General features: G+C 39.7%; 1 protein-coding gene across 1 annotated transcript in view; it reads right to left on the bottom strand.

Moving 5' to 3' along the window:
- Window positions 1-26,535, bottom strand: part of ZDHHC15 (zDHHC palmitoyltransferase 15) — a 51,405-nt gene that overhangs the window by 4,798 nt on the left and 20,072 nt on the right. Inside the window, exons 7-11 of the mRNA XM_089685213.1 lie at window positions 21,325-21,445; window positions 19,235-19,367; window positions 11,930-12,056; window positions 10,706-10,815; window positions 3,417-3,497 (exon numbers count right to left, since the gene is read on the bottom strand). Coding sequence (XP_089541339.1) covers window positions 3,454-3,497; window positions 10,706-10,815; window positions 11,930-12,056; window positions 19,235-19,367; window positions 21,325-21,445 — 535 coding nt within the window. The 3' untranslated portion in view covers window positions 3,417-3,453. The remainder of the gene's footprint in view (window positions 1-3,416; window positions 3,498-10,705; window positions 10,816-11,929; window positions 12,057-19,234; window positions 19,368-21,324; window positions 21,446-26,535) is intronic.

Consider the following 26,535-nt stretch of genomic DNA (forward strand, 5'->3'; position numbering starts at 1 on the left):
AAGTTCTACTATTATCCTGGGCAAAAACAAGTATTAACCCTTGCAGTGCAGAGGAAGCTCCACTGCAGAGGTATTTGTTGTTTCACTCAGAGTTCAGCTTTTTTCTTTTTTTTTTTGCCAATGCTAGACGTCAACTGTTCACCCCCAGAGAGTGTAAATTTCTAACCAGGCAGCCTTTATTTTATTCCAGAAAACAAAAAAAAAAAAAGAAACAAAAAACTTACTTGCCTGTTCATTTTCCTCTGCAGAATATATAGCAACTCAGTTCACATTTCCGTCAGGTGGAAGACCATTGGAGCAGAGGTAAATATTCCTACTTTTAGTTCTGCTTCAGGTTTAAGCTTTTATTCAATCGATATAAAACAAAAGCACGCATGGAAATTGTCCTACGAGCAAAGCTTTAACTCATAAGCCTGAGTCCACAACTTGTCACAAAAACCAAACTCCAAGTGCCATTATTCATTCTAGCAAAGGTTTGAAAATGTAAGCAGACATCTCAGCTGGTTGCCAAGGTCAACACAGAGTGACATTTATTTTTCTTTCCCTCTATAAATCTCTCCTACGCAACAGCACCAAATAAAACTGGAACAGGAGAAAAAAAAAAGTGTGACAACTGCACAGATCAGTAATAGTAGGCATGCAAAAATATCATTCACAGGGAAAATGGCTAAAATTCTAGTTGTACAGACCATGTTTTCTGTCAGTGTTTGTCTGTAGCAAAAATCACCTTACCAAAAATGTCACAAAATTTTTCTAAGAAACAACTACATATATACAGCCATTCAGCTGAAACCACAGGGAAATTCTACAGAATAATGCAAATCTACAAGACTTGGCCATTCATTAGGGCCCTCTTCACAATGGCGTGGTATGCTACGGTGCGATAGTGCATGTATATTAATGTGCAGTATTCTGTGTATTAATGTGCACTGCATCAAGGCAAACAGATCCCCCTTTGCATGACTTTTTTTTTTTTAAGAAATTCAAAAAACCACAACACACAGTTGCACACATTTTTGGTGTATGTTTGCAAAGTGTGTTGGGGTGACATTCAAAAATGGCATAGTGATACACCAAACAGCCAACTGTGCCTTACTGTAACCCACAAATGTGACTGAAACCAGTCTAGTGCTCGAACTCTGTTTCAAATAATGAACATTTGACCATGAGCGCAAACAATATTGCCATCATATAATGACTGAATTTCAAACGATAAATCAATTAATGGACATAAATTATTCAGTTTTTTGTTTGTTTTGTCACATGTGTGCAGTACGAAACAGTTTGCTTTTTAAACAAGCGAGAAAAACATTAACCTTTCAATGTATTGTTCGCTTGGCAGCAGTTTTCCAAACTATTGCTTCGATTTTTTTGGCTCAAAAATGTCAAAACCGATTATCGATTTGTGCCCATTAACTGGATGAAAAACAAATGTACTGTCCAAATTACAGTTTTTTGAACGATAGTTCGTCTACTGTAAAGGCATCATTACTCTCACTAACGGGTACAAATATTTGTAGTTTGTAATGCGTTCAGTAGCCCAAAACAGGTTGTATGTTAATTGACGCATTCTCTATTTTCTCACACACTTTTTATCCTTAACTTAAAAGCAGTGATGTTACAGGCATGTAAAAAACTATAAGGCTTCATTTACACTTCAGGGAAAGGAGAGACACAGCATACAATCATAGTGCAGTATGATGCATGTTGAAATTTTATTAAAAGTAAATGTAAGAGTGTTGACCGAAGTATGGTCGTGCGCTGTGTCTCTCCCTTCCCTGTATTTTACACAGTTGAAGCTCTCCTCTCCTTCTTATGCGGCTGCAGACCAGTGTTTAGTGTTAGTGTGTGATGTCTGGATTCAGGACTACCCATCTTTTTATGTGTATTTTATTGTTTTTTTCTGACTGTGGTATTGCAGATGCTTAGACCAGGTTCGTGTCCATGAATGTGCGTTAATGCGTGTTTTGCAGTGCATTTTCCAATGCAATTTGTGTTTTTTTTGTGCGGTTTTTTTTTGGGGGGAGGGGGGTGGAGTCTTGATATTGCAAGGAGATGTTGTCTGTTGTCATGCAAAAAGAACACAAGAAAAACGCATGAAGATGTTTTGTACTGCAATTTAATTGAAGTCCATAGAGCCAAAAATGCACCATGCTCTGTGTAAAAAAAAAAAAAAAAAGTCCCTGCACCTTTCTAAAAACATTGCAGGAAACTGCATAGACGTGATCAGGACCCCAAGGAAATAAGGTAAGATGGATTGTAGTGCATATTTGTGGATGCATTTGTGAAATGAACTAAAAAGACTCAGGCGTCAGCCTAGCCTTTGTTTTCTGTGTTCTATTCCTTCTTATTGGTTTTGGCCACATATTATTGCACCCAGGACTCATTTAGCATTATTTTACTGTTGGTGTTTTGTTCTGAATGTGTGGATTGGAGCAGTAGGTCGGATAGTGGTTTTTGAGATCTGTGATATCCGAGCATCTTTTTTGACACAAGGGGTATGCATTTACTCTGTTTTTTCCTTCACACTTCCACCCTTTAGTGTTTTTAAATCCTGGAAAAGTTATCTGGAAAGTATTTTTTTTAACAGTAAAGTTGTGTTAAATTTTTCCAACTCCAAGCATATATGCATATTGGATACAGAACAAAGGCATCCATTTTAGGACCACAGAAAGGCATACAAAAGACATTTTAGCAATAAAACATGGTGATAAAAAGAACACTACTAAATTCTTCATATATGACAAGCTCAATGATTTCTACACAGACATTTGACAAGTATAAACAACCTCTAGGCTTCCCAGTTCATGTTTTCTGTGTTTATATATTACTGCTTTGAAGTGGGTTTAGTTGTGTTTAGAGCAGTGGTCACCAAACTGCGGCTATTTGCTTGCCTTTATCAGGTCCTTGAGGCACTTTCCTCCCACTGATTCAATACACTATTCCTCCAACTGACACAACAATGGGGAATAATTCCTGCTATTGACATCAGCAATGGGGCCCTATTTCTCCCACTGACGCCAACAGGACACTATTCTGCCCTCTGACATCAGCAATGGGGCACTATTCCTCCCCCTAATACCAAAAATGCATTGTTTACTTCCACTGACACCAGGACAATTTCAACTCCCATTGGCCACAGACCGACCCCCCTAAAGGACAGTAAACTGGCCCTTTGTTTAGAAAGTTTGGAGACCCCTGGTTTAGAGTTTTCAATCAGATCCTGGACATAAAGAATTCTATTTTCATTAAACATAGGTAAATAGCTCGAAATAAACATTTAATGATATCAATGAGAAATCATTACATGCATTTATATGCATTTAGAAATGTCCTCTAAACACATAAAACACAGGGTTGACACTGCCAGTGCAAATGAGGCCTAAACCATATAATCTATAGAATAACACACATACCTTATCTTTGCATTTACAGCTTCAACTTTGCCAGTAACTATGTGTCCATTTCTATGGCTATGTGTGAAGTCTCATGAGGACCTAGAGAACAAAAGGATACAACAGAAAACAATTGATTTTCCTAACAAATAGGCTTTCTTTATTAATTGCAGTTTTGTAAATTAATTTAAAGTCAGTCCACCAAGGTTTGGTTCTAGAAGAAAGATGCATGTGTGTTGAATCCCTCACAAACTTTTTATATCTTTTGATTGTTGAGACTCCAAGTAATATCTTCTCTAGGGATCCCAGGTCTAAGTCCCCTCCAACCTCAGCCTTGGGGTGTTCACTACATTTTTTGCATCAACAAAAGTCTAACTCCTACAGCTGCTATCTATAATTCATCATTCAAAGGAGTGTGGCCCATGGTAGGTGGGTAGAGTCAAGAATTCCAATACAAAAATCTTTTCAAAGGCATTTTAAAAACGTGTGGGTAAATTAAGCTTATAGCTTTACCAGATTTTGGTGAACTGAAATAGGTCTTGTTATGGGATTTTTTTTTGGCCAAATTGGATTTTTAAAATTACCTGTAAAATCTATTTCTTGGAGTAGAGTACAGGACACAGGCAGATTTAAAGAAGACTGGGTTTTAGGCAGGTATGTTTAGGTGAATGGACTTTATGAATTGACTTAAACATGGATTTTACCAAGTCAGAAATCCCATTCCATTTTCTTGTTCAAACAGTTCAAGACAGGCAGATTCAGAGGCAACTGGGACATCCGAAAGCAACAACAAAAAAGGAGCTGGTAAAACAGCAACAAAACCAGCCAACAGGAGGTAGCCTTACAAATCTGTGTTTGCAGAGGTTTTAAGCTGAAAAGCCCAGGATGCACTCACAGATCTAGTAAAGTGAGCAATCACTGGAAAGGGAGGAACCCTATATCTTTGGCTGAGTAGGCCCAACCCGACAGATCCACCTAGCAGCTGTGGAACAAGATACAGGGAAATGTGAAAGGAATAAACCAACTTAGCAGAGAAAAAAAACTTAGACCTAAAGATGGCCATATCCTTGTGAGTCACCAAGAAAGGCTCCCTAAAAGATAAAGCCGCCAATCTCCGACACCCTCCTAGCAGAGGTAATCACAATCAGAAAAACCACCTTAAGAGTAAGGTCTGTGAAGGATATATCTGTAATGGACTCAAAGCAGGGAGCCTGCAGCACCCAAAGTACCAGATTCAAGTCCCACAGTGTTACCAGAGACCATGTGGGGGCAGCAATATGACCAATCCCTTGTACAAATGCCTTCATCAGTGATTGAAATGACAACAGTGTTTGAAAAAGAACAGCCAATTCTGGTATTTGCCCATTAAAAAGGATAACAATCTTTTAAGATAAAAAAAAAATAATAAATGCACATATTTTTGCAGGGGAAAAAAGTGCATTTATTTTTTCCTGCAGCAGCCTGGAAAGCACTGCACCCGTGATCAGTGGATCAGGGGTACAGTGTCAAGCTTCTGCAGACAAGCCCTGCAGATTTCAGCCTGTACCTGCAGATGGGTTGTCACTCAGTTACAAAGCTGCAGGGTTTGTGAATGTACTACAAGGGCACTCATCCGGGCGCTCAAAGTGAATTCATCAGCCACGCTGCCTCACAGTAGTTGTGGTCTATCCATTCACAAGAAACAGTGAATGAATGAAGCAGCCAAGTGGGCGGAGTCCCACACAGCAGCAATGTGTTTGAACTGTGATAGTGGGTGCGGGGAGAGGATCCCCGCCTGCTGTCACACTGGGACAGGGATCAGGTGGAAAGGGTGCAAGAGCTGGAACATGTTACATGTTCCACCCTAAATACAGATGGAACATGCAACATGTTCCCAACTGCTGATCCAACCATGACTGAAGAAAAGCCAAGGTATTTCCCACATGATACTGGCAAGGTCTAACCTTCTGCTAGTTACACCAGGCAAAGTAAACCTTGCAATAGATTTTTTGGCACCTAATGGCATAGGCTTGACCCACTCACACAGACCTCTATCTCTCAGGACTTAAAGTCAGATCAAGCAGCAGGATGGAACATCAAACCTGAAACAGTAGATGTTTTATAAACAGCCACATAACATCCACTAGAACTCCAGGGACATCTGCATACCAAGTCATTCTTGGCCAGTTTGGAATCACTAGAACACCCTCTGACTTAATCTGCTGGAGCAGACTAGGGAGGATTTTTTTTGGAGGGAAGGGGGGGGTAAATACATCAGGGAGAACTGATGCCATGGAGTCCCCAGGAAGGCAGTCCGTTCGATTGAGACAAGAACCTATCCACCTTGTGGTTGAATTGGGTTTGCCAATACATCCAAGTCCGCTGCACCCCCCCTCCCTCTCTGACAAATGTCCCAAAATAATTCCAGGTGTAGAGACCACTCTCCTGAGTCAGGCTGCTGGTGAAGAAGATCTACCTGCCAGATTTCCACATATTTTCTGCTTCTGTCTGAGCAGCCCAACATCTGGTTCTGCCCTGGTGGTTGTTGGTGGCATAGTCTGATTGAACCTGAGTCAGAAGTCTCTGAAGGCAGTATGTCTACTTCCAAATGGCGAGGTAAAAAGCTCTGAGTTCCAAAATATTGATGAGAAGTCAAAATTCCTGCACTGATTAAGTGTCTTACACGGTTATTGTCCTGAGGATACCACCACAGCCCCAGAGGCTGGTATCCATCGTAAGAACCATCCAAGTCAACAATGGAAGAAAAGACTTTCCCAACTCCAGCACCAGATTAAATATGCACAATGCTAGAGTGTCTGACATCTGCTGGACAGCCTCATGGGTTGATACAGAGAAGTCAGTTTGTCCCAAGCTGCCAGGATACCGTGCTTTATCAGCCTTAAGTGAATCGAATCATACAACACTGCCTCAAAAAAGGAGGCCACCATCAGGTTCAGGACCTTCATGCAAAATGGCACTAAAGTACAAACAAGACAGGAGTGTCCATGACCGAGATTCAGCAACAGGAATATTGTTGGAAAAGAAATACTCAAACCTATCCAGGATGAGGTCCAGGGTGTGTAAAAGTCATGGTGGATTGTTGGAGGTTAAGGATCTAGCCAAAGGCCTGCGACAACTGACCTGTCTATTGAATGTTGTGGGATAGAATTGGGCTCTCCACAGTAGGTCATCCAGGTACCTCAAAAACGTAGATACCCTAGAAATTCTAAGAGTCTTTTCTCTGGTACTTGCTCGGCTTAAAGATACTAAGAGCCATAGACAGGCCCAAGGGAATCATCACATATTGCTCACCTAGGGTAAAACCCAGAAAGCACTGATGAAGATAAATGGGGACATAAGCACCTCTGATGTACAGTAGGTATAGAAAAGAATCACCACCCTTTAAAATAATCACATTTTGTTGCTTTGCAGCCTGAAATGAAGACAGGCACCGTTTTTGTTTTATCCAGTTGTATTTATTCAGTGCAACTTACAACATCAAAGTAAAAGATATACCACCATGTCAGAAAAATGTTTTTTTGTTTTTTTTTAATTCAAAAAAAAAAATCACTGGAGTTAGAAAAAGGATCACCCCCCCCCCCAAAATGACTTGTAAACTCAGTCAGGTGTAGCTAATCACCTTCTCAATGGCACACAAAGCCATATGACTTTCAACTGTAATCAGCTGTGGTCATTTTGATTAGCACAAGATGAAAAGAACTTTCCAGGAGCATTTCAGTCCCTGATAGTGCAACTGAAGCAAACAACTATGGGTGGCAAGACACGATCAAAATATCTTCAGGATGTGGACAGACACAAGTCAGAAGATGGATCAAAGGCTTTAATCAATGCCTAGAAACACAGTGAAGTGTATTAAGAAGTGGCAGGTATTTGGTAAAACACAGACCCTCCCTGGAACAGGACTTTGCTCCAAACTGGATAAAAGAGCCAGGAGGAAACTGGTCAGAGAGGCTACCAAGAGGCCTAAAGCAACTCTGAAGCAGTTGCAGAAATTCATGACAAACAGTGGTTATTGTGTGCATGCGACATCAGTATCACAAATTATCCACAAAAATATGGCTTGTACGGCGGGGGTTGCAAGGAAAAAAAAAAAAAAAAAAAAAAAAAAAGACTCTTCAGGAAAGGCCACATGCAGCCACAACTGAGCTTTGCCAAAAACGCACCAAGATTCTGAAACCACATGGAAAAAGGTGTTATGGTCAGACTAAAATGTAATTATTTGGCCTCAACACTAAATGATATGTCTGGCAGAAATACAAAACCGCTCACCATCCAAATAACACCATTCCTACAGTAAAGCATTGAGGTGATAATATCCTGTTATGGAGGGGTTTCTCTACAGCAGGGACTGGAGCACTTGTCAGGATAGAAGGAAAAAAAAATGGACGGGACAAAATACCATTTAATTCTTGAGGAAAATCTGCTGCCCTCTGCCAGAAAGTTACCAATGGGAAGCAGGTTTGATACTCCAAGGTCTAGATGTGCAAAGTTAGTAGAGACATATCCCAACAGACTAAAGGCAGTAATTAAAGCAAAAGGTGGTTCAACAAATTACTGACACAAGGGGGTGATCCTTTTTCGCACTCAGGGATTCTGTTTGAATTTTTTTTTTCCTGATGTTATATTTTTTAATTGGATGATACAGGTTAAACTGAGTAAATATAGCTGGATAAAACAAAAACTGTGTGTCTTCATTTCAGGCTGCAAAGCAACAAAATGTGAATATTTTAAAGGGGGGGGGGGGCAATTCCTTTATTATACCCACTGTACAGCAAAGCCAGGAAATCCCTTTGTTGAAGGGAGGTGATGACCGATCTGGCATATTTCATGCAGGATTTCCGGGATTCTCAAGTAATGGTTGAGCACTTTGAAATCCAAGGTAGAACGCACGTCTCCACTGGGTTTTAGAATCGTAAATAAGTTGGTGTAAAAACCCTGAACATTGTCCCCTACCAAAAGCAGGCACAATGACCATTAGAGAACTAAGCTGTAGGAGGGCAACCTGAAGAAACTGTGCTCTCTGTGGAGAGAATGTCAGGTTGGAAGTCGTGAATTGGGAAGGGAGTTTGGAGATGGACTCCAGTTTGCAGTCTTGGAAAACAGCCTGAACCCAAATTGTTCCAGAATGTCCCAGACCCAGATGCCGCAAAAGGCCAACAGACACCCCAGCCACTTAATAAAGTGGGGGTGCCCGGTCACTGTGCAGAAGTATTAGAGCCATGTTATGACCAGTTTGGGTGTCCAAGGCTTACATTTGTATCTCTTACCCCCAGTAACCTTTTCACAAAGAGAATTCTCTCCATTTGTTTTTTGCTGCAACCGCCAACAAATACATGAGCCACAAGAGCCTGCACATCTGAAAATAATGCTCACTAGTCATTTGATGTAGGGAATCAGTCATCTTGTCTAGGCAGTATCTCACAGAAGTCAGTAGCAGTTCCCAACGCTAAAGAAGCTCAGGGTCTATAGGAATGGATCCTGGATCATGACACATCCTTTTTCCCCAGACCGCATCTGATATAACGCCATGAAGGCAATACGTTGCACTGCCAGACCACTCAGGTAAAAGAGGATTTGAAAATAAAACTCAAGCTTCTTATCCACAGCATCCTTAAATGTGGGTAAATTGTCCACAGGTACCTTTAGAGACCAGTTGAAACAGACAACTGCTGAATCAACATCAATGGATACTCATTTACAGAGAAAGGAATCCTCTATAGGGTTTTAATGAGCAAATTGTTTTGGTGGAGCACAGAACTTTTCAGGAGGTTCCCAGTCATCCTATAGCACGTCCTCCACTAAGAAAAGAACAAAGGTTTTCAAAAACCTGCACTTTATAAACAAACTCATATTGATAACCTTGGTTCTGGAAGCTTTTGTAGATTCCAGTGCCAGACAGGTCTGCAAGTCATCAATTAACATGGATATGATAAAATGGCCAAAGAAAACATTCTCCAACCCACACTCTTTTTCCTCCCCATCTGCTCCACTATCCTCTTCCAAAAAAGAAATCCCTTGGCTGGGGAGCGTCAGAAACCAATTCTTATGGAGAGGGGGGCAGGGGTCTCTTAAGACCCTGATGGCCTACGGACTGAATGAGATCTGCAATCTGTCTGATAAGCATGGACATAGAAGCTGCAAAGCCCACCTTGCTGAGGCATGTGGGACATTTGATGGGGCAATGGATACATCCATGGAGGGGAGGAAAATAAGAGGGGGAGCAACTTAGAAAATGGTCAGTGACTGAATCCCCAGAGTGGGTCAGTGCAGCTCCTGCAGCCAAACTGGTAAGCCATAGACCACTCTCTGTTCTCTGGAAGCCTTCTTGCTCAGGACTTTGCATAGTAAGAGTTGTAAGCAGCCAGCCAGGACACGTTATGGTGAATGAACCAAGTCCTTAAATAGCCAATGCACTTTCCTTAGAGGGCGGTAAGGCTGCCCAGGGGTGCCTGCACCTGTACCTGAGCAACAGTTATAAGCCCTGAGCGGCCCTGCTGTAAATACTCATTGGAAGAGGACAGGAGGATGACCCAGCGGTCACCCTGGGCATAAGCCCACTGTAAGTGAGAGGACTGAGGGGCACCCAGCCATTTACATGCTTACAGTTTCACAGAGAGCTTCCACACAGGGAGAGCAGTCATTATCCCTTCCTATCACCAGTTTTTCCCAATTCAGAAAGTTGTATAGCCTCAGCAAGGGGGCCATTAGGGATTAAGTAACATCAGTGCAAATCACCTCTTCCCTGCGCCTGTATAGCAGCCCATGGCTAACTCAACAGACTGCACTACATGCCAAGGAGGGCCTCTAATAAAGGATCAAGTGCACAAAGTGACTTTACAGGCTGGCCCCATATCTTCCCTGGTGGAGTCCATTTACGGTCCCTGAAGCGCTAGCCATGGGGCACTGATCTGGAAACTGAGTAAGATGCTGCCGAAGTCATAACAGAGCAAAAAATGTTGAATGAAGAATTCGGTGAATGTGACTAACAAAATAAAGTCCCCAGTGAGTAGAGAGGAGACACCCAATACCTAAAGACACCAGCAATAAACTGAGGATTACTGGGAGTGGGAGGGGTTATATGGGGGATTTCACAGTCTATTTGCCAGTGTCTAATTACCTGAAGGTGCCTGTGTCTTGCACTGTATGATCAAGACATGTCAATTTCTGGCAAGCAGTGTACAAATCTTTGGTGGGACCATCTATTAATATCATATTAGCTTTACATTTCTATCTTAGAGAACAGATATCTTACAGAATGCCCTAACCATATGACAAAATTCCAAGCTATGTTAGCGTTTTGAAAGCCTCACCTGGATTTTCTTCATCAGTGCCATCATCATCCCACTGATTCTCTCTAGAGAGCAAAGGGTTTTGAGATTCTGAAACTGTTCTCATTGAAAAGGATAATCCATCTCCAATACTAAGAAAAAAGAAAACAAAAACACAATAAAGTTCAAAAGTATAACGATGTAAATAATACAATGCAGAAGAAACATTAAACCTGTAACTAATTTTACTTTTCAATGATCTGAACACCAGATATGTAAACCCAACATTTCATATTCCTAGTATATGCCTGCTGTACCATGTACTTGTATGAAAAAGTATCCTGTTCTTTTTGTGTTGCTTCTTTGTGTGAAATACCTGGTATTCCTGACAGTCCCTCTGTTTTCCTATGTGCATGGACCGATAAAAAGGGGAAAAAATGTATTTAATTTTTTTAAATATGTATACACAAATGTTTTGCCTTTCATTATATTTTAAAACTAAACTAAATGGGTTGTTTTACAAGGTGTTTTACATATTCTTTAACATTTATCTTTATGGCTACTAAACAAATCACTGCCAAAGCCTGGAAATGTACAACTCTTTAAATTTAAGAACATGATAAAGCAGACCAGCATATATGAAAAATAATTATGGTGAAACTGTACCCCTAGGGTTAGCCATTTCCTCCCACCCACTTTTGATAAACACCTCATATAATTATATGACATAGGGATAATGGCTCCCACCACCAAAACCCCAAGTTTCCATTCTATTACACACTGCCTAGCCCCCTTTTTTGCTTCCTGCTCCTGTCCTTCCCCTACTATTTTTTATTCTCTTTTCCCTTCATCCACAACTACCTCTAACTTTTTCTATACAAGGCCCACCATCACTTATTTTTGGTTGCTCTGCACATGTATCAATTACAGGTAATGCAGTAGTGTATGACTCCCTTTGTACTCTCGTGTCTGCATGGACTTCTGCCATTGAAGTCCTAATGCCTTTGACTTTGTAAAACCAATGTGATGTATTCTACAACCCAATACAAATTTTTTGAAATGAGAAAAAGTAAATCATTTAACAGATATGTAAAAGTGTGGGATCATAAAATCCTGGTGTGTACCCTTTGGCTCAAGGACTAAATGTGACCCCTGGTACTCATTAGTAAAAAAAAAAAAAAACACACCACCTATTTCCTATACCATGTAAGCTGACCAACACCATGATAAAATATTATCGATGTGTACAAAAATCTGGTAGCCTACCTTGTGAAGACAGGAATTAACCAAAGATTTTTCTGCTTCCCAAACACTTGCTCCAAGTTCTTTCTAATGCCCAGGTGGAAGCCATTTTTATCAGGACCACTGTAAAACACTGGGACTGAGAAGGCCTCTAGGAGGTAAGAAAAAAAGGACAACGCAGTGAGAAACAATCACCAGTTATCACCATTCTACCTACAAATATTTTCTCAGCTGATACAGTTCACATTGTAAAAAAAAAAAAAAAAAGAAAAAAAGATTCAAATCAAATTTAAATCATCCTAATCAGCTACAATTACCAATATGCAAAGTAACTATATCCCCGGTACCCAACACGCAGCCTGTTGACCCCCCAATACATGTAGCTAGAGGGCTATTGGGCACCATATGAATAGCAGCAGGGTGCCAGGCGCTGGATCCCTCTTTGTTCCAGCACCGTACATTGAAAGAGACTGTATTGTGGGTAGAGGACAGGGTTGGCTCTTTATTTTACAGCCATGACCACCGGAAGGGGGGTGTTAACTTTCACTGCGAGTGCTGGGGCCTATTACTGTGTTCACTGACACAAACGTTGAGGGTTATTTCTGCATCCACGGATACCAAATGTTGAGGGATAATATTGCATCCAGTGACACCAATGCTGGGGGTTATTGTACTCCCAACTTCTTCAGCATGCATTGTAATAATGCTGCAAAACATGCATCAGGACAGAGTTGAGGTGCAAAAATGCAAGCAGTGCTGCCCTCTAGAAGTGTCGGGTTCCACACTTTCGGCCCCCTGTAATTTTCAAGTTGACCACCAGAGAAACATTTCAGTGACTGTATAATCTATCCTCAAAGTGAGGCCAAACACAAGCTTATAAGTGCTATTTGTGTTTATGTGATATTGCATCCGCTTTTGGTGCTGATAATACAAAGCATTCACACACACACACCTAAACACAGACATACATAACTACACACACTCACTCTTTTCATTGTGCACTGGAACCCCTGGGAACCCGTTATTCCTTTCTTTCCCATCTTCACCTTTAGGTACTCTTATTCTTCATCTCAGTGTTTTAACGATTGTATACAACAGCTATCCTTCCACAACTTAGAGGAGATACCTTTTTCACATCAGTAACAACCCATGCAATCCATACATACAAAGAAATCAAAACAAACAAGTTCAGAAATTAAGTTGTGTGTAATAAAATGGAATGACCCAGGGAAAAATATTGAACACGCTAACTGAAAATTATTTAATACTGGGTACAAAGTTGGTAATGACAGCTTCAAGATGTCTCCTGTATGGAGAAACTAGTCATATACATTGCTCAAGTGTGTTTTTGGCTCATTCTTCCACACAAACAGTCTTCACATGTTGAAGGTTCAGTGGGCCTCTTCTATTAACTCTGATCTTTTGTTCTTTCTATAGATTTTCTATTGGATTCAAGTCAGATTCTAGCAGCTTTATTTTCTCTTTGAAACCAATTGAGAGTTCCCTTGGCTTTGTGTTTGGGATCATTGTCTTGCTGAAATGTCCACCCTCTTTTCATCATCATCATAGATGGCAGCAGATTTGTTATCAAGAATGTCTTGGTACATTTTCCATTCATCCTTCCTTCAATGATACGAAGTTTGCCAGTACCTTATGCTGAAAAACAGCCCCATACCATGATGTTCCCACCTCCAAACTTCCCTGTTGGTATAGTGTTTTTAGGGTGATGTGCAGTGCCATTTGACCTCCAAACATGGTGTGTATAATGGCATCCAAAGAGTTACATTTTGGTTTCATCTGACCAGACTATGTTCTCCCAGTATTTCACAGGCTTGTCTAAATGTTGTGCAGTAAACTTTAAACGAGCTTCCACATGCTTTTTCTTCAGCAATGGAGTCTTGCATGGTGAGCGAGGCCATGGCGGCTGAGTGCATTACATATTGTTTTCTCTGAAACAATTGTACCTGTTAATTCCAGGTCTTGTTGAAGCGCTCCACAAGTGGAGCTTGGCTCTTGGACAACTCTTCTGATAAAAGTTTAGAAATCCTTCTGTAACCAATGCCATCAGTAGGTTTTGCAACAATAATGCAGGCCATAGACGGGGAGAAAAACTGCAGATTTTTCTTTTAAAAAACGAAAAATCGGTTGTTCAAGTGGCCGACGTTACCATCAATGGTAAAAAAAAAAAAAAAATCGGCCGATTTTCTACCCGTCTAGAGCCGGCAAAAAGTGTCCCTGCAGAGAGCTCTGCTATTTCTTTGACAGTTCTCTGACAGTTCCTTGACATTTATAGAAGTTGCAACAATGTATCTATTTGTTTCCATTTAGGATACAGATGTTTTTATTCGGAAACAAATAGATACAATGTTTCAACCGCTGTAAATGTCAAGGAACTGTCAGAGAACTGTCAGAAATAGCGGAGCTCTCTGCAGAGACACTTTTTGCTGGACTGGAATTCTTATTTTCATCCTACTTCTTCTTCTTCATCCTCATCCTCTTCTTCTTCTTCTGCATCCTCTTCTTCTTCTTCTGCATCCTCATCCTCTTCTTCTTCTTCTGCATCCTCATCCTCTTCTTCTTCTTCTGCATCCTCATCCTCTTCTTCTTCTTCTGCATCCTCATCCTCCTCTTCTTCATCCTCATCCTCCTCTTCTTCATCCTCATCCTCCTCTTCTTCATCCTCATCCTCTTCGTCTTCTTCATCCTCATCCTCTTCGTCTTCTTCATCGTCTTCTTCATCGTCTTCTTCATCGTCTTCTTCATCGTCTTCTTCATCGTCTTCTTCATCGTCTTCTTCATCGTCTTCTTCATCGTCTTCTTCATCGTCTTCCTCTTCTTCTTTTTGTCTTCCTCTTGCAGGTCACTGCTCATGCGCAGATTTTTTATCGGTAAAAAAATCGGCCGATTTGCCCACTAATTGCCGCGAAAATCGGCCGATCGGCAAAATCGGCCGATTTTTTTCCAACTTTACCGAAAAAAAAAAACGGCCAAAATACCGAAAAACGGCCGACCAAATCGCCCACTAACGATCCGAAAATCGGCCGATTTTATTTTCGGCCGAAAAATCGGCCGATTTTCGACCCATCTATGGCCTGCATAAGGTTGCGAAGGTCTTGAGAGAGCTCTTTGCTTTTACCCATCATGAGATGATTCTTGTGTGTCACTTTGGTAATGAGATACTTTTTTATAGGCCATCAGTTGAGACTGAACCAGCTGATATTAATTTGCACTGACAAGAGACAGGATTGCTTTCTAATTACTGATATATTTCAGCTGGTGTCCTGGCTTTCCATGCCTTTTTACACCTCCCTTTCTTAATGTGTTTAATACTATTTCCTGGTGTCATTCCATTTTATTATACATAAAATTAATTTCTGAATTTATTTGTTTTGGTTTCTTTGTATGTATGGATTGAATGGGTTGTTACAGACATATGGTGAAAATTTAATGTCAATAACACCTTTAGAAATATATAGTTAAAGATAGACACAGACATTATATACACAGTTATATGATTTTTACCTTTCTGGCCTAATGCTTTAATCCACACCCTGTCTTTCAGCTTGTATTCCTGTGAATGGGTTAATCAGCAATCTCATTTTGTTGCCCTAGAGGCCTAATAACACTGTACCACAAACAGTGCTGCAGACAAGGGGTCTCACAAGAGAGTGTATGATGCTGCTTACTAGCTACGAACAGCCTAGCAATACTGTGCAAAGCAAAGCAATCTCAGACACAGCACACAGAATGTTCCTAATTAAGCAATAATCCCCCCGCAATAAAAGGCTCATAATTACTCAGGAGTTTTAGAAATCACTGAGTGGGTTGCCACAGCAACATACCATTATAATATTAGTCGTATTGCTGCTGTTTTCAAGCACAGAAATGCAACACAGCAGTCTCAGAAAGACTATACAGGCAGTCCCCGGGTTACAAACAAGATAGGTTTGTTCTTAAAAGAGAAGTTTGGGTTGTTTTTCTTTTCTAAATGTATACTTACCTATAAGCAAGTCCCCCTTCAGCTCTAAGTGTGAGAACTCAGTGATCGCATGACTGCTGAGTTCTCACAGCCATTCTGACCAGAGAGCAGTGACTGTCAGTCTGCCACGAACACCACCCCTACACTCACTGGAGCACTGGGCTGTGGAGGGAGAGGGAGCAGCTGGCTCAGGGAGAGGCCAAGCCAGGTGCTGCTCCAGACTCTGGGGTGGATCTCGACTTCAAATTCAGGATCTTTCCCGAGCCTGGACCGGCTGAGTGACATCAGCCACCAGTGGGCTTCAGCCCGCTGTCAGCTGAAAATGGGTCAAAGGAGTGCAGAAAGAAAAGAGCTTTGGCTGTACTTCTCCTTTAATCACTTGCCCTCCAGAGGATTTACCCCCTTTCCTGATCAGGCCATTTTTTGCGTTACATCGCTACGTTACTTTAACTGACATGCGCGGTCATGCAATGCTGCACCCAAATAAAATTTACGTCTTTTTTTTCCTAGAGCTTTCTTTCCGTGGTATTTGATCGCCTGTGCGTTTAATTTTTGCACTTTAAAAAGACCGACAATTTTGAGCAAAAAGAAACAATATTTTTGACTTTTTGCTATTAAACATGTCCAGTAAAAATTTTTTTTAGAAAAATCAAAGTTAGTCATAAATTTAGGCCAAAATGTATTCTGCTACATGTCTTTGCTAACAAAAAAAAAATCCCAATACATGTGAATTGGTTTACGTGAAAGTTATAGCGTTTACAAATGGCGGTATATATACTGGTATTTTTTAATTTTTACTAGTAATGGCGGCATTCAGGACTTATAGCGTGACTGCGGTGGGAATTCTGACACTGGGGGGAAACTGACTTGGTGTCACTGACATTCCCAGTGACACCAATACAGTGATAAAAAAAAAAAAAGCACAGACACTGTACGCATGGCACTGGGCAGGAAAGGGTTAACACGAGGGTCGATCAAAGGTTTAACTGTGTGCTGTTTCACTATGTGCTGTGTCCGTGTGCTTCACTGTAAGCACACTGCTTTGGATGGCTGTGCTGTACAGAAAAGACCATAGTGTGATACCGTAATGATTTCCAATCTTAAAAAAATATATTTTTTTTAATTTTTTTCCAGACCACTTAAAAAAATTTTTTAAGATTGGAAATCATTACGGAATCACACTATGGTCTTTTCTTCTTCCTGATTTTCTCTGGGGGATTCGGTGAGAGGAGTAACCAGAGGAGGTGTCCATATCCTAGAGGAGGCAATATTTGGAGGTCATATACAAAGTAAAGGGGGTCCAGGAGCCCTTAATATCCCTGAAAGGCGTTTGACTCACCATTATCTGGTGAGTGCGGTTAATGTTGGTTTTGCACTGGTGGATGGTGGAGGTATCACTGGCACGGAAGAATCCAATGAAAATATAATTAATTTTTTCACGGGACTGTTTTTTTGGATTTTGTCACTGGACTTATTTTTTAAACTTAAATTTTTTTTAATATTTTAATTTATATTTTTGTGTCACAGTGTATTTTAAGTTTGTGATATTTAGTAATTATTATTTATGGGTTGGGTGATGCAATTTATTGTTTTGTGGGTTTTGCACTGGTATAAGTTGATATAAGTTTTTTGGTTTTGCACCTGTGTACAGCAGCATCTCACGGAGAATAGTGTGTGGAATAAGAGAATCCTGGGCGCTGAGGTTTTCTCTCTTTTTACATGTTTGGTATCTATTTACTCGACGTAAGATCATCTTTTATTATTTATGAAAATATTGGGCAAGATATTGTGTTTTTATGTATTAAACTTTTTTTTTTAAGTATTTTTTCCCAAAATGATTTGCATTTGGAAAAATAAAACAAATTTAAAAAAATAAATAAATAACGCTATGCAAATACTGTGACATAGAAAATTGCAACACCCACCACGATTTTATTTTCTAGGGTCTCCGCTTTAAAAAATATATATATATAATGTTTGGAGCTTTAAAGTAAGTAGACTGGGTGATGTGTGGCATAAGCTTCTAATGTTGGGCATAAAATGCCAGGACAGTTCAAACAACCCTCAAATGCCCCCTTTTTGGAAAGTAGACACCCCAAGTTATTTGCTAAGAGGCATGGCGAGTATTTTGCAGATCTCATTTGTTGCCACAAGTTTTTGGAAAATGCAGAAAGAAAACTAAAACCAGTTACTCACCGGTAACACACTTTTTGGGAGTCTTCCAGGACAGCTACTTGAAAGATACAGGCTCCGCCCTCTACAGGTACTCTACCCACAAGCAGGTTCCCCAGGACAAGAGAAATAGCAGTCAACCACAATTACCCGCATCGACAGAAAAATAACAAACCCTAGAGATGTGTTCACCTGGAGGGTCAGAAACACAATAATTACTGAGGACAAGGGGGAGGGAGATGCTTTTTAACTTTTGTCAGTATTGTGTTTCCTGTAGAGGGAAGAACCGATATCTCTCAAGAAGCCATCCTGACATTTCAGGGCTTCTGAAACTGTCATAGGTATTGAGGAAGTGAAATGAGGAAATTACGCCCTTTGAAAGCCTGATGGTGGTCATTGCTCTATGGGCTCCCAAAAAAGTCTCACACGGGGTACACACACACAAAACACACTAAAAATGTCTCAACACATGTATATTGGTTTGTGTGATAGTTATAAACAGAGCCATGTAGCAGAATACATTTTGATTTAAATTTATAACTAAACTTGAGTTTGATTATTAATATTTTTTTAATAAAGTAGAAAATATTGGGGGGGGTTTTACCAAAATGTTTGTTCTTTTTTCGTTTATATCACAAAAAATGAAAAACCCAGTGGTGATCAAATACCACCAAAAGAATGCTTTATTTGTGTGAAAAAGGACATAAATTTGGTTTGAGTACAGTGTTGCATGACTGCGAAATTACCAGCTGAAATAGTGCAGTGCCGAATAGCAAAAAATGGCCTGGTCAGAAACAGGGGAAAACTTTCAGGGGCTGAAGTGCTTAAAGGGTATTAGTATTCATCACAGCTTTATGACATCTATAAATCTCTTGACAATGTGCATTAATAAGGTCACCTGCTAGCTATTCCCAACAGTATGATAATTTACAGCAAGCATAGACTAGCCCACACAAGGGTGACAAGGTGGATTACATACTGCTGAGTTGATTTAATTAACAGCGGGATGGTTTCCTCTGATACAAAACCGATCAGGGAAAATTACTTTTATATTTTAATTTCACACAGTTTATCATTTACTTACCATCCATTGGCCTAACACTGTTCTCTGCATTCTACCTCTCAAATGATACACAATACCTCACAAATAGTAACAGAAAATTTAAATTGCAGCTTACCAAGGGTAGTTCTGTTTAGACTGACTAACCAGCAATGATATCCAAAGAGAAACATAAGGCTCAAGAAGAACATCAAAGCAACAAAAAGAAGGAAAAGGACATGAAATTTTGCACGGTTATTTGCTAGTTCACCCTGTGTAGAAAAAAAAAACACACATTTCAGCCTTGGATATATTTTTAAACTTTTTATATTACATATAACTTTTTTTTTTTTTTATAAATACCCATATCAGTTTTTTGTTATAAACTGGCAAATGGGAAAAAAAAAAACACTAACAAATGTGTAGTTTGATTAATGTGCAATAATTTTGTGTTATGAATATTATTTCAAACATCTAGTACAGGGCCCCAAAATGTGTTTAGGTATTGATACACTTCAGCACTGTATAGTCAATAAGCGTGCATTTATTTTAACTTTCTAGATATTAGACATTTTCATGTACAAAAATAATGATATAAAAGCAGAACTGCGCTTGCCTTTGTGAGATGAATGCATGTAAAGACAGTGCAACCATTTCTAGTTACAAACTGACAACTTATTGAATAATGTTCTACCACAGGACACAGAAAGGAGTGTGCAGTTACAGTTGTGCTCAAAAGTTTACATACCCTGGCAGAAATTGTGAAGTTTTGGCATTGTTACTGAAAATATGACTGATCGTGCCAAAAAATGCTCTTTTATTGAAGGATAATGATCATATGAAGCCATTTATTATCAAATAGTTGTTTGGCTCCTTTTTAAATCATAATGATAACAGAAATCATCCAATGGCCATGATCAAAAGTTTACATACCCTGGAATGTTTGGCCTTGGTACAGACACACAAGGTGACACACATGGGCTAAAATGCCAATTAGAGGTTAATGTCCCACATCTGTGGCTTTTTAAACTGCAATTAGTGTCAGTGTATAAATAGTGTATAACCCAATCAAACACCTATGGGGAATTCTGAAGAGACAAGTTGAGCATCACTCTCCATCCAGCATCCTGGCTCTAAAAGAGATTGTTCTTAAAGAATGGAAAAGATAGATGTTGCAATATGTCGTCAACTTGTTCATTCCATGCCTAGAAGACTCGGTGCTGCCCTTACAAATCATGGAGTTCATACAAAATACTAGATGGAGTAGTTTTTGTTGATGAGTGCATTCATTTTTGCATCAACTAATTTTGAATAAAGCTGAAGATTTTGTAATCTAAGTTATATTAACCTTACTTTCATGTAATGAGCTAAACAATGAGCTATAAAACGTAGTTGTCACATTTTTGGAAATTTTTCTTGTATTCATTGAGATATTGATTAAAATCTTACTTTTCAAAAAGGGTGTACTCATTTATGCTAAGCACTGTATATACTATTACAGGTTGAATCTGGTACATATCGGACAACTTACAATTATGTGCCGCTTTTTGTTGGTCTATCACATAAAATCCCAATAAAATACATTTACGTTTTTGGTTGCAACATGACAAAATGTGGAAAATTTCAAGGGGGATGAATACTTTTTCAAGGTACTATAATATACTGACATGTATGGATGGTGTATTGAGCAGTATGTGTGTTGCACTGTATTCCCTGATATGTAAACAAATAATGTATTCTGTATGAAGACCAACTAATAGATTATAAAAATAGTTGACAACCATTTCCATAATCTATTATAATCTATTACATTGATTAGTTGTTTCAGCTCTTGTCTGAAGCAGCATTACAGGCCTTTCCCACAGCGTAGGGTCCAGGTACAGCTGTCAAGGTGTAAGAATACTCATGCTGTGTCCTTTACTGTATGATTACGATAGTCTGGTTTCCTCTTTTTTTACATGAAGTTCTATATAATACGTAGTTATTAAACTATAACATGCAAGCCCTCCAAAGCTAAGCTCTGTTGTTTTATGATCAACCAGTGCCATGCTAAAAATGTACAAAAATATTTTGTCATAGATGTTGTGTACTGGTTGAGATACATGACCAGAGCATGACAATTAACTTGACAGCAAACTACATGACACTTTTGAAACAGCCCTAAAGATGCCAAAAGTCACAAAAAAGCTCAAAAAGGGACCATGCAGTATAGTACAGTAAAACACCTACCGACCAGTAAAGCAGGAAGTACTTAAAAACTGTAGAAGCAATGTACAAACAGTACAGCATGGAATATGCCAGGAACAGCAAGAAGAATTTGTAGTTAGAAAATCCAATACAGTTGTTCACCCTGAAATAAAACTGAAATTGTAATTGCACATACAAAATATGATAAAATCAACAAAATATGTTTGTTGGAAGGTAGGAGAAATATAAATATTAAAAAAATACTATATTAGTAACAAACAGCGCTATGCAATCGCCCAGCACCAAGTCCAGTTCTGGGAAGCATGAAAATGATGCCTTGTAGTGGGGCTGCACCCGCAATTAGTAGCTTATTTGGGTCTATGGGATTTGTTAACCACTTGATTTCTGGAAGACTTTACCAACTTCATGGCCGGGCATTTTTTTTGCTATTGAGCATTGTGCTACTTTAGCTGGAAATTGCTGAGTCATGCAACACTGTAACCATATGAAATCTATATCATTTCCACACAGATAGACATATAGAGATTTCTTCTTGCGGTACTTAATCGCCACCGGGTTTTTTTTTATTCTTTTGCTATATAAAAAAACAAAAAAAACACACACACTTCTTAGTTTCTGTTATAAAGTTTTGAAAACAAATAATCTACCTTCAGAAATTTAGGCCAACACGTATTTTGCCACATTTCTTTGGTAAAATAACCCAAATCATTGTATATTTAGTCTGTGCAAAAGTTAAACTATGGTGTATATATTATTTGAAAATTGATCAGTACTGACTGCCCATCTCATTTTCTCGAGGCCCTAAAATACCCTCCAAATTGTATGGGTTTTTTTGGGAAAATTAATGATTTTAATTTTTTTTTGCAGTACATCATCATATGACTGGTGAGGCGGAGATCAGGGATACTGACTGGTGACAGTATGTAAAAAGGTATTTAAACAAATAAATAATTGTAAAAAAAAAGTTTTAAAAAATGTAATAAAATTGTTACTGTATGTAGTTCAGTGTCACCACAGTGACACTGTACTACTCTGGGAAACGGGAAGATCAGGGATTTTTTTCCTTTTTTTTTTTTTTACACTGATTGCTTGTCACAGTAATCATCACTGTAAAGTAATAGTTTGAACCGTCATTAATGGCTTTCATTATTGACTTATTGTTTACTATTGTGATGCTGTGGTTGGCCACATATCACATAGTCCAGGGTGCTGTGATTGGCCCAGGCACCATTTGATAACAGTTAGCCAATCACAGCATCACAATAGTAAGCAAGCTGTCATGAATGAAAGCCAATTATGACAGTTTTTGCCTATGTGTTATCATGTGATCGCTATGATTGGTCATAATGATTGTCCACCAGACACAGCAGTCACAGATCACGCTGTTGCGGACCTCAGCAGGCCATTGCGCACAGACACTGTGACGTACAGGTATGTCATAATGCCTGAGAAAGCCACCCCCCAGAAGTAAATGTACTGCTGGCAGTCGGCAAGTGGTGTAAAGAAGATTTACTGACCTGATCCTCTACCCTGCTGCTAGACCAGTTCCCACAGCATCTGACATCAGGAGCAATGCAGGTTTGATAGCACTGCATTGGACGTGAAAATGCCAAAGAACAGTCCTCCATTATTGACTCAGCCCTGCCCCCTACTCACAGGATTTGATTGGCGGCAGCAGGAGCCAATGGGTCTAACTGCTGCCTCTGAACAGAGAGAGCCGCTGCAGACGGCCACAGCACTGGATCAAGATAGCAAGTATAAGGGGGGAGAGGGAACAATAAAAACACTGGGACAGTTTTACCTTAATACAGGGAATGCATTTAGATAATAAACTATCCAGGCTTTAAATGTTTGAAAGCACCATTTTTTTTTTTTTAAGGTATCATTTAATTGATTAAAAATGTAGTCAAGTTTCAAGGGATAACTAGTGTTGCAAATGGCTATAACTGCTTAAAATAACTAATGCAAAATGTATTTATATAAAACTTCGATGACCAAATTTTAGCAGCTATTACCTTAGTGTCCTAATGGTGAATTATTTTAGTTCATACTTAATCACGTGTAAATAATTGTTTTTTAATTGCATTAGTAATTCTAAAACCTTTTTTTAATATGCTCATAAAAGCATGCAAAATCTTTTGTTGGTGTAAGAGGAACCCACTAGAAGATTGTGAAAGGAGTCTAGGTTATCCCCCGGGAAGCCTCTTGTGTCCGAGGAAAGTACTGAAAAAGCAAGTTTGAGGAAAGAATGCTGTGCTGTGCAAACCTAAAACTGAAGTAATTAAAGGCAATTATTCCTTGGCTGTGATAATTTTTGATAAAGGAGGCAGCTGCCTTTAAAACAGGGAAGAGAATAGACACTGAATAGCTGGTTATTGGACTGAAGAATACATCTGAATCAAGGAAAAGAAAAGATGTCCAGAATTCATCCGTCCATAAAGCTCTTTTGCATTCATCCACCAACTAGTGTCTGTTCATTCCCCTTTAATTTTTCTTTTTATATTGCCATAATATTACTTTTTGTTGTGTTTTTTTTGTTCATTTATTACTGCCTCTAAGGTCAGCATCCTGAAAGTAGTTGTAAAGCCTAAACATTTTACCTTAAGCACTTGCTGACCCACCACAGTAAATGTACTGTGGCGGGGCAGCACGTGCAAACACATCATTGACATCATGTCTGTTATTGTGCCTGCTCCAGGTTAGGGGCATGCAGCGTACCCTGCCTATGACCGCTGTATAAGGTTAAAAAAGTTAAAAAAAAAATTATTTTTCCAATCAATTTTTAAACATACTGTCACTAGTCAGTGCCCCTAATCACCCCCACACCAGTGATAATGATGGCAAAATGTTTGGTCTTTTTTGTTTGTATAGCAAAAAGTTAAAAACCCAGTGCCCTGGTCAAGAAGGGGGTAAAACCTTCCAGAGCTCATGTGGTTAAAGAATATGTAAAACCATCACCTTGTAAAACAACCCATTCAGCTTAAAATAGAAATGAAAAGGCAAAAGGTATACAGTGGGGATCGAAAGTTTGGGCACCCCAGCTAAAAATTTGTATTAATGTGCATAAAGAAGCCAAGGAAAGATGGAAAAATCTCCAAAAGGCATCAAGTTACAGATTAGACATTCTTATAATATGTCAACAAAAGTTAGATTTTATTTCCATCATTTACACTTTCAAAATAACAGAAAACAAAAAAATGGCGTCTGCAAAAGTTTGGGCACCCTGCAGAATTTATAGCATGCACTGCCCCCTTTGCCAAGCTGAGACCTGCCAGTGTCATGGATTGTTCTCAATCATCGTCTGGGAAGACCAGGTGATGTCCCTAGAGGCCAGCGCATGCTCCAAAACATGTCACATTTCATTCTTGTCACTGACGTCATCACGCCTACACCGACGTGGTGGTTCAGCGTGCGTTCCAGCCATCATCTTGAGGAGTACGTGCATGCCGGCCGGCTCCACATCTGTCTCCCTCCTGCTACCACGCTCCCTACCATTGAGACATGGACGTACTAGGCACCAGTGACAGCCGTTCTATACGGTGTTTCTACACCATAAACCTAACATGCTTGTATAACTCTACTATCATTGCAGAGCTATTTATTTGTAGAGCCCATCCGATCCAGTCATCCATAACTATCCAGAGAGGGGAGTTCCTTAAAGCAGGCACCTACACCCGTCTATCCCTTAAAGGGATCTCTGGCCAGCTGGATCCCGTATCTTCTTGTGAGCTCCTGACTGCACCACCTTGCCTAGAGGGAGGATTATCCTGGATTAGGATCATATCCAACTCCTAAAGGGGACCTCTACAGATTTATTCAATGTGTATATACTTTACGCATCTGGTGAGTGCGTAATTTTACCACACTAATTGGAGCACCAATATTGGATTTTGCTGCTAATGTTCACCCAAATCTGCACAGACTGTCACCTTGTAATTTGATTACCTTGATTTTTGATTACGGACAATAGCAATATATTTATGTTTTAGCGCTGCACGTTTTAATTTTAGTATGATTTTCTGAAGGTTTTTACTGGTTGCCTTTGGTGCTTTAGCTGCTGAGTAGAGAGCACTCACTTTTCCTTTATATTCTTACAGGTTTTATAGAGGTCTGTGTCCTCATTAGGGACATTCACCCAGTTTGGCCTGTTCACCCATATCAAAAAAAAAAACACACACACCCTGGCCCCTGAAATAGAAATTGCTTTTCCAGGATTCTCTTTCTTCCTTTTTCCACCTTTCCTACTTAACCTCTTCTTCTCCCCTTTCTCTGCCACCTTTCCTATTCCTCACCTGTACCGTTTTATAAAGCTCTGCAATGTATCCCTTGCAGTTTCATTATTATCTGGCCATTACACCTTGTTCATTAGGTTGCATGCCCTGATTGGGTTACTGTGGCATCCAGGGCCCCTTTGGCGACCCCAGTAGTTTTTATTTCTGCCCTATTAAACATAGTTGCATTCCTATGTTGCAATTCATCTGTATGTGTCAGAGGTTCTCTCCGCCACCTCTTTTTGAGACTATGTTTTTGGTAATAGTCGCATGATATACAGTCTGATATTTCTTGAGTGCTCATTGTTGCTGTGCAGACTTTATTGTATAGCTACTGATTTTGAATACCTGCCTATTTTTGTGACCTTATTATGCACAACACCCCCCCCCCCCACACACACACACACACACACACACACACACACACACACCACCACCACCACACACCCCCCCCCCCCCCCCCGATGGGTTATAGCCGTCTTTTACTCTTTCCAAAAAGAGGAAGAAAAAGAAAAAGTTCTGCCTTTAGTAACACTTTAAGCATGCAGCTGGACAAAGATCCAAAACCCACTTCTAAGCCATTCAACATCATGAACATGGAAAAAAAAAACAAAAAACAAAAAAAAAACAAAAAAACAAAAATGCAGTCTCATGTACTCTTTGGCACTATTGGTAGTCCTCAAACAGCTTTACACCTTAAAGTGGTAATATAACTCATGGACTGTAGGCTGGACACCATTGTGAGCAGATGTGCCAACAGCGTTTTCCTTTCATCTTGAATTTACCATCCAGCGACAGCACATTACAACCTGGCACCCGCATATTTATGTACAAGGAGACCTCCACTGCTTATTTACAGTTTTTCCTGACTTTCTGGCAAACTAACCTTGATGAAGAGGAATATAGACGATACACCTCAGGCTGAACAACATGTTCACGATCTACTCGTCGACCATCTGGG

The sequence above is a fragment of the Staurois parvus genome, unplaced genomic scaffold (assembly GCF_062004578.1).
Source record: "Staurois parvus isolate SC_StPar_1 unplaced genomic scaffold, SC_StPar_1.0 ptg000365l, whole genome shotgun sequence".
NCBI lineage: Eukaryota > Metazoa > Chordata > Amphibia > Anura > Ranidae > Staurois > Staurois parvus.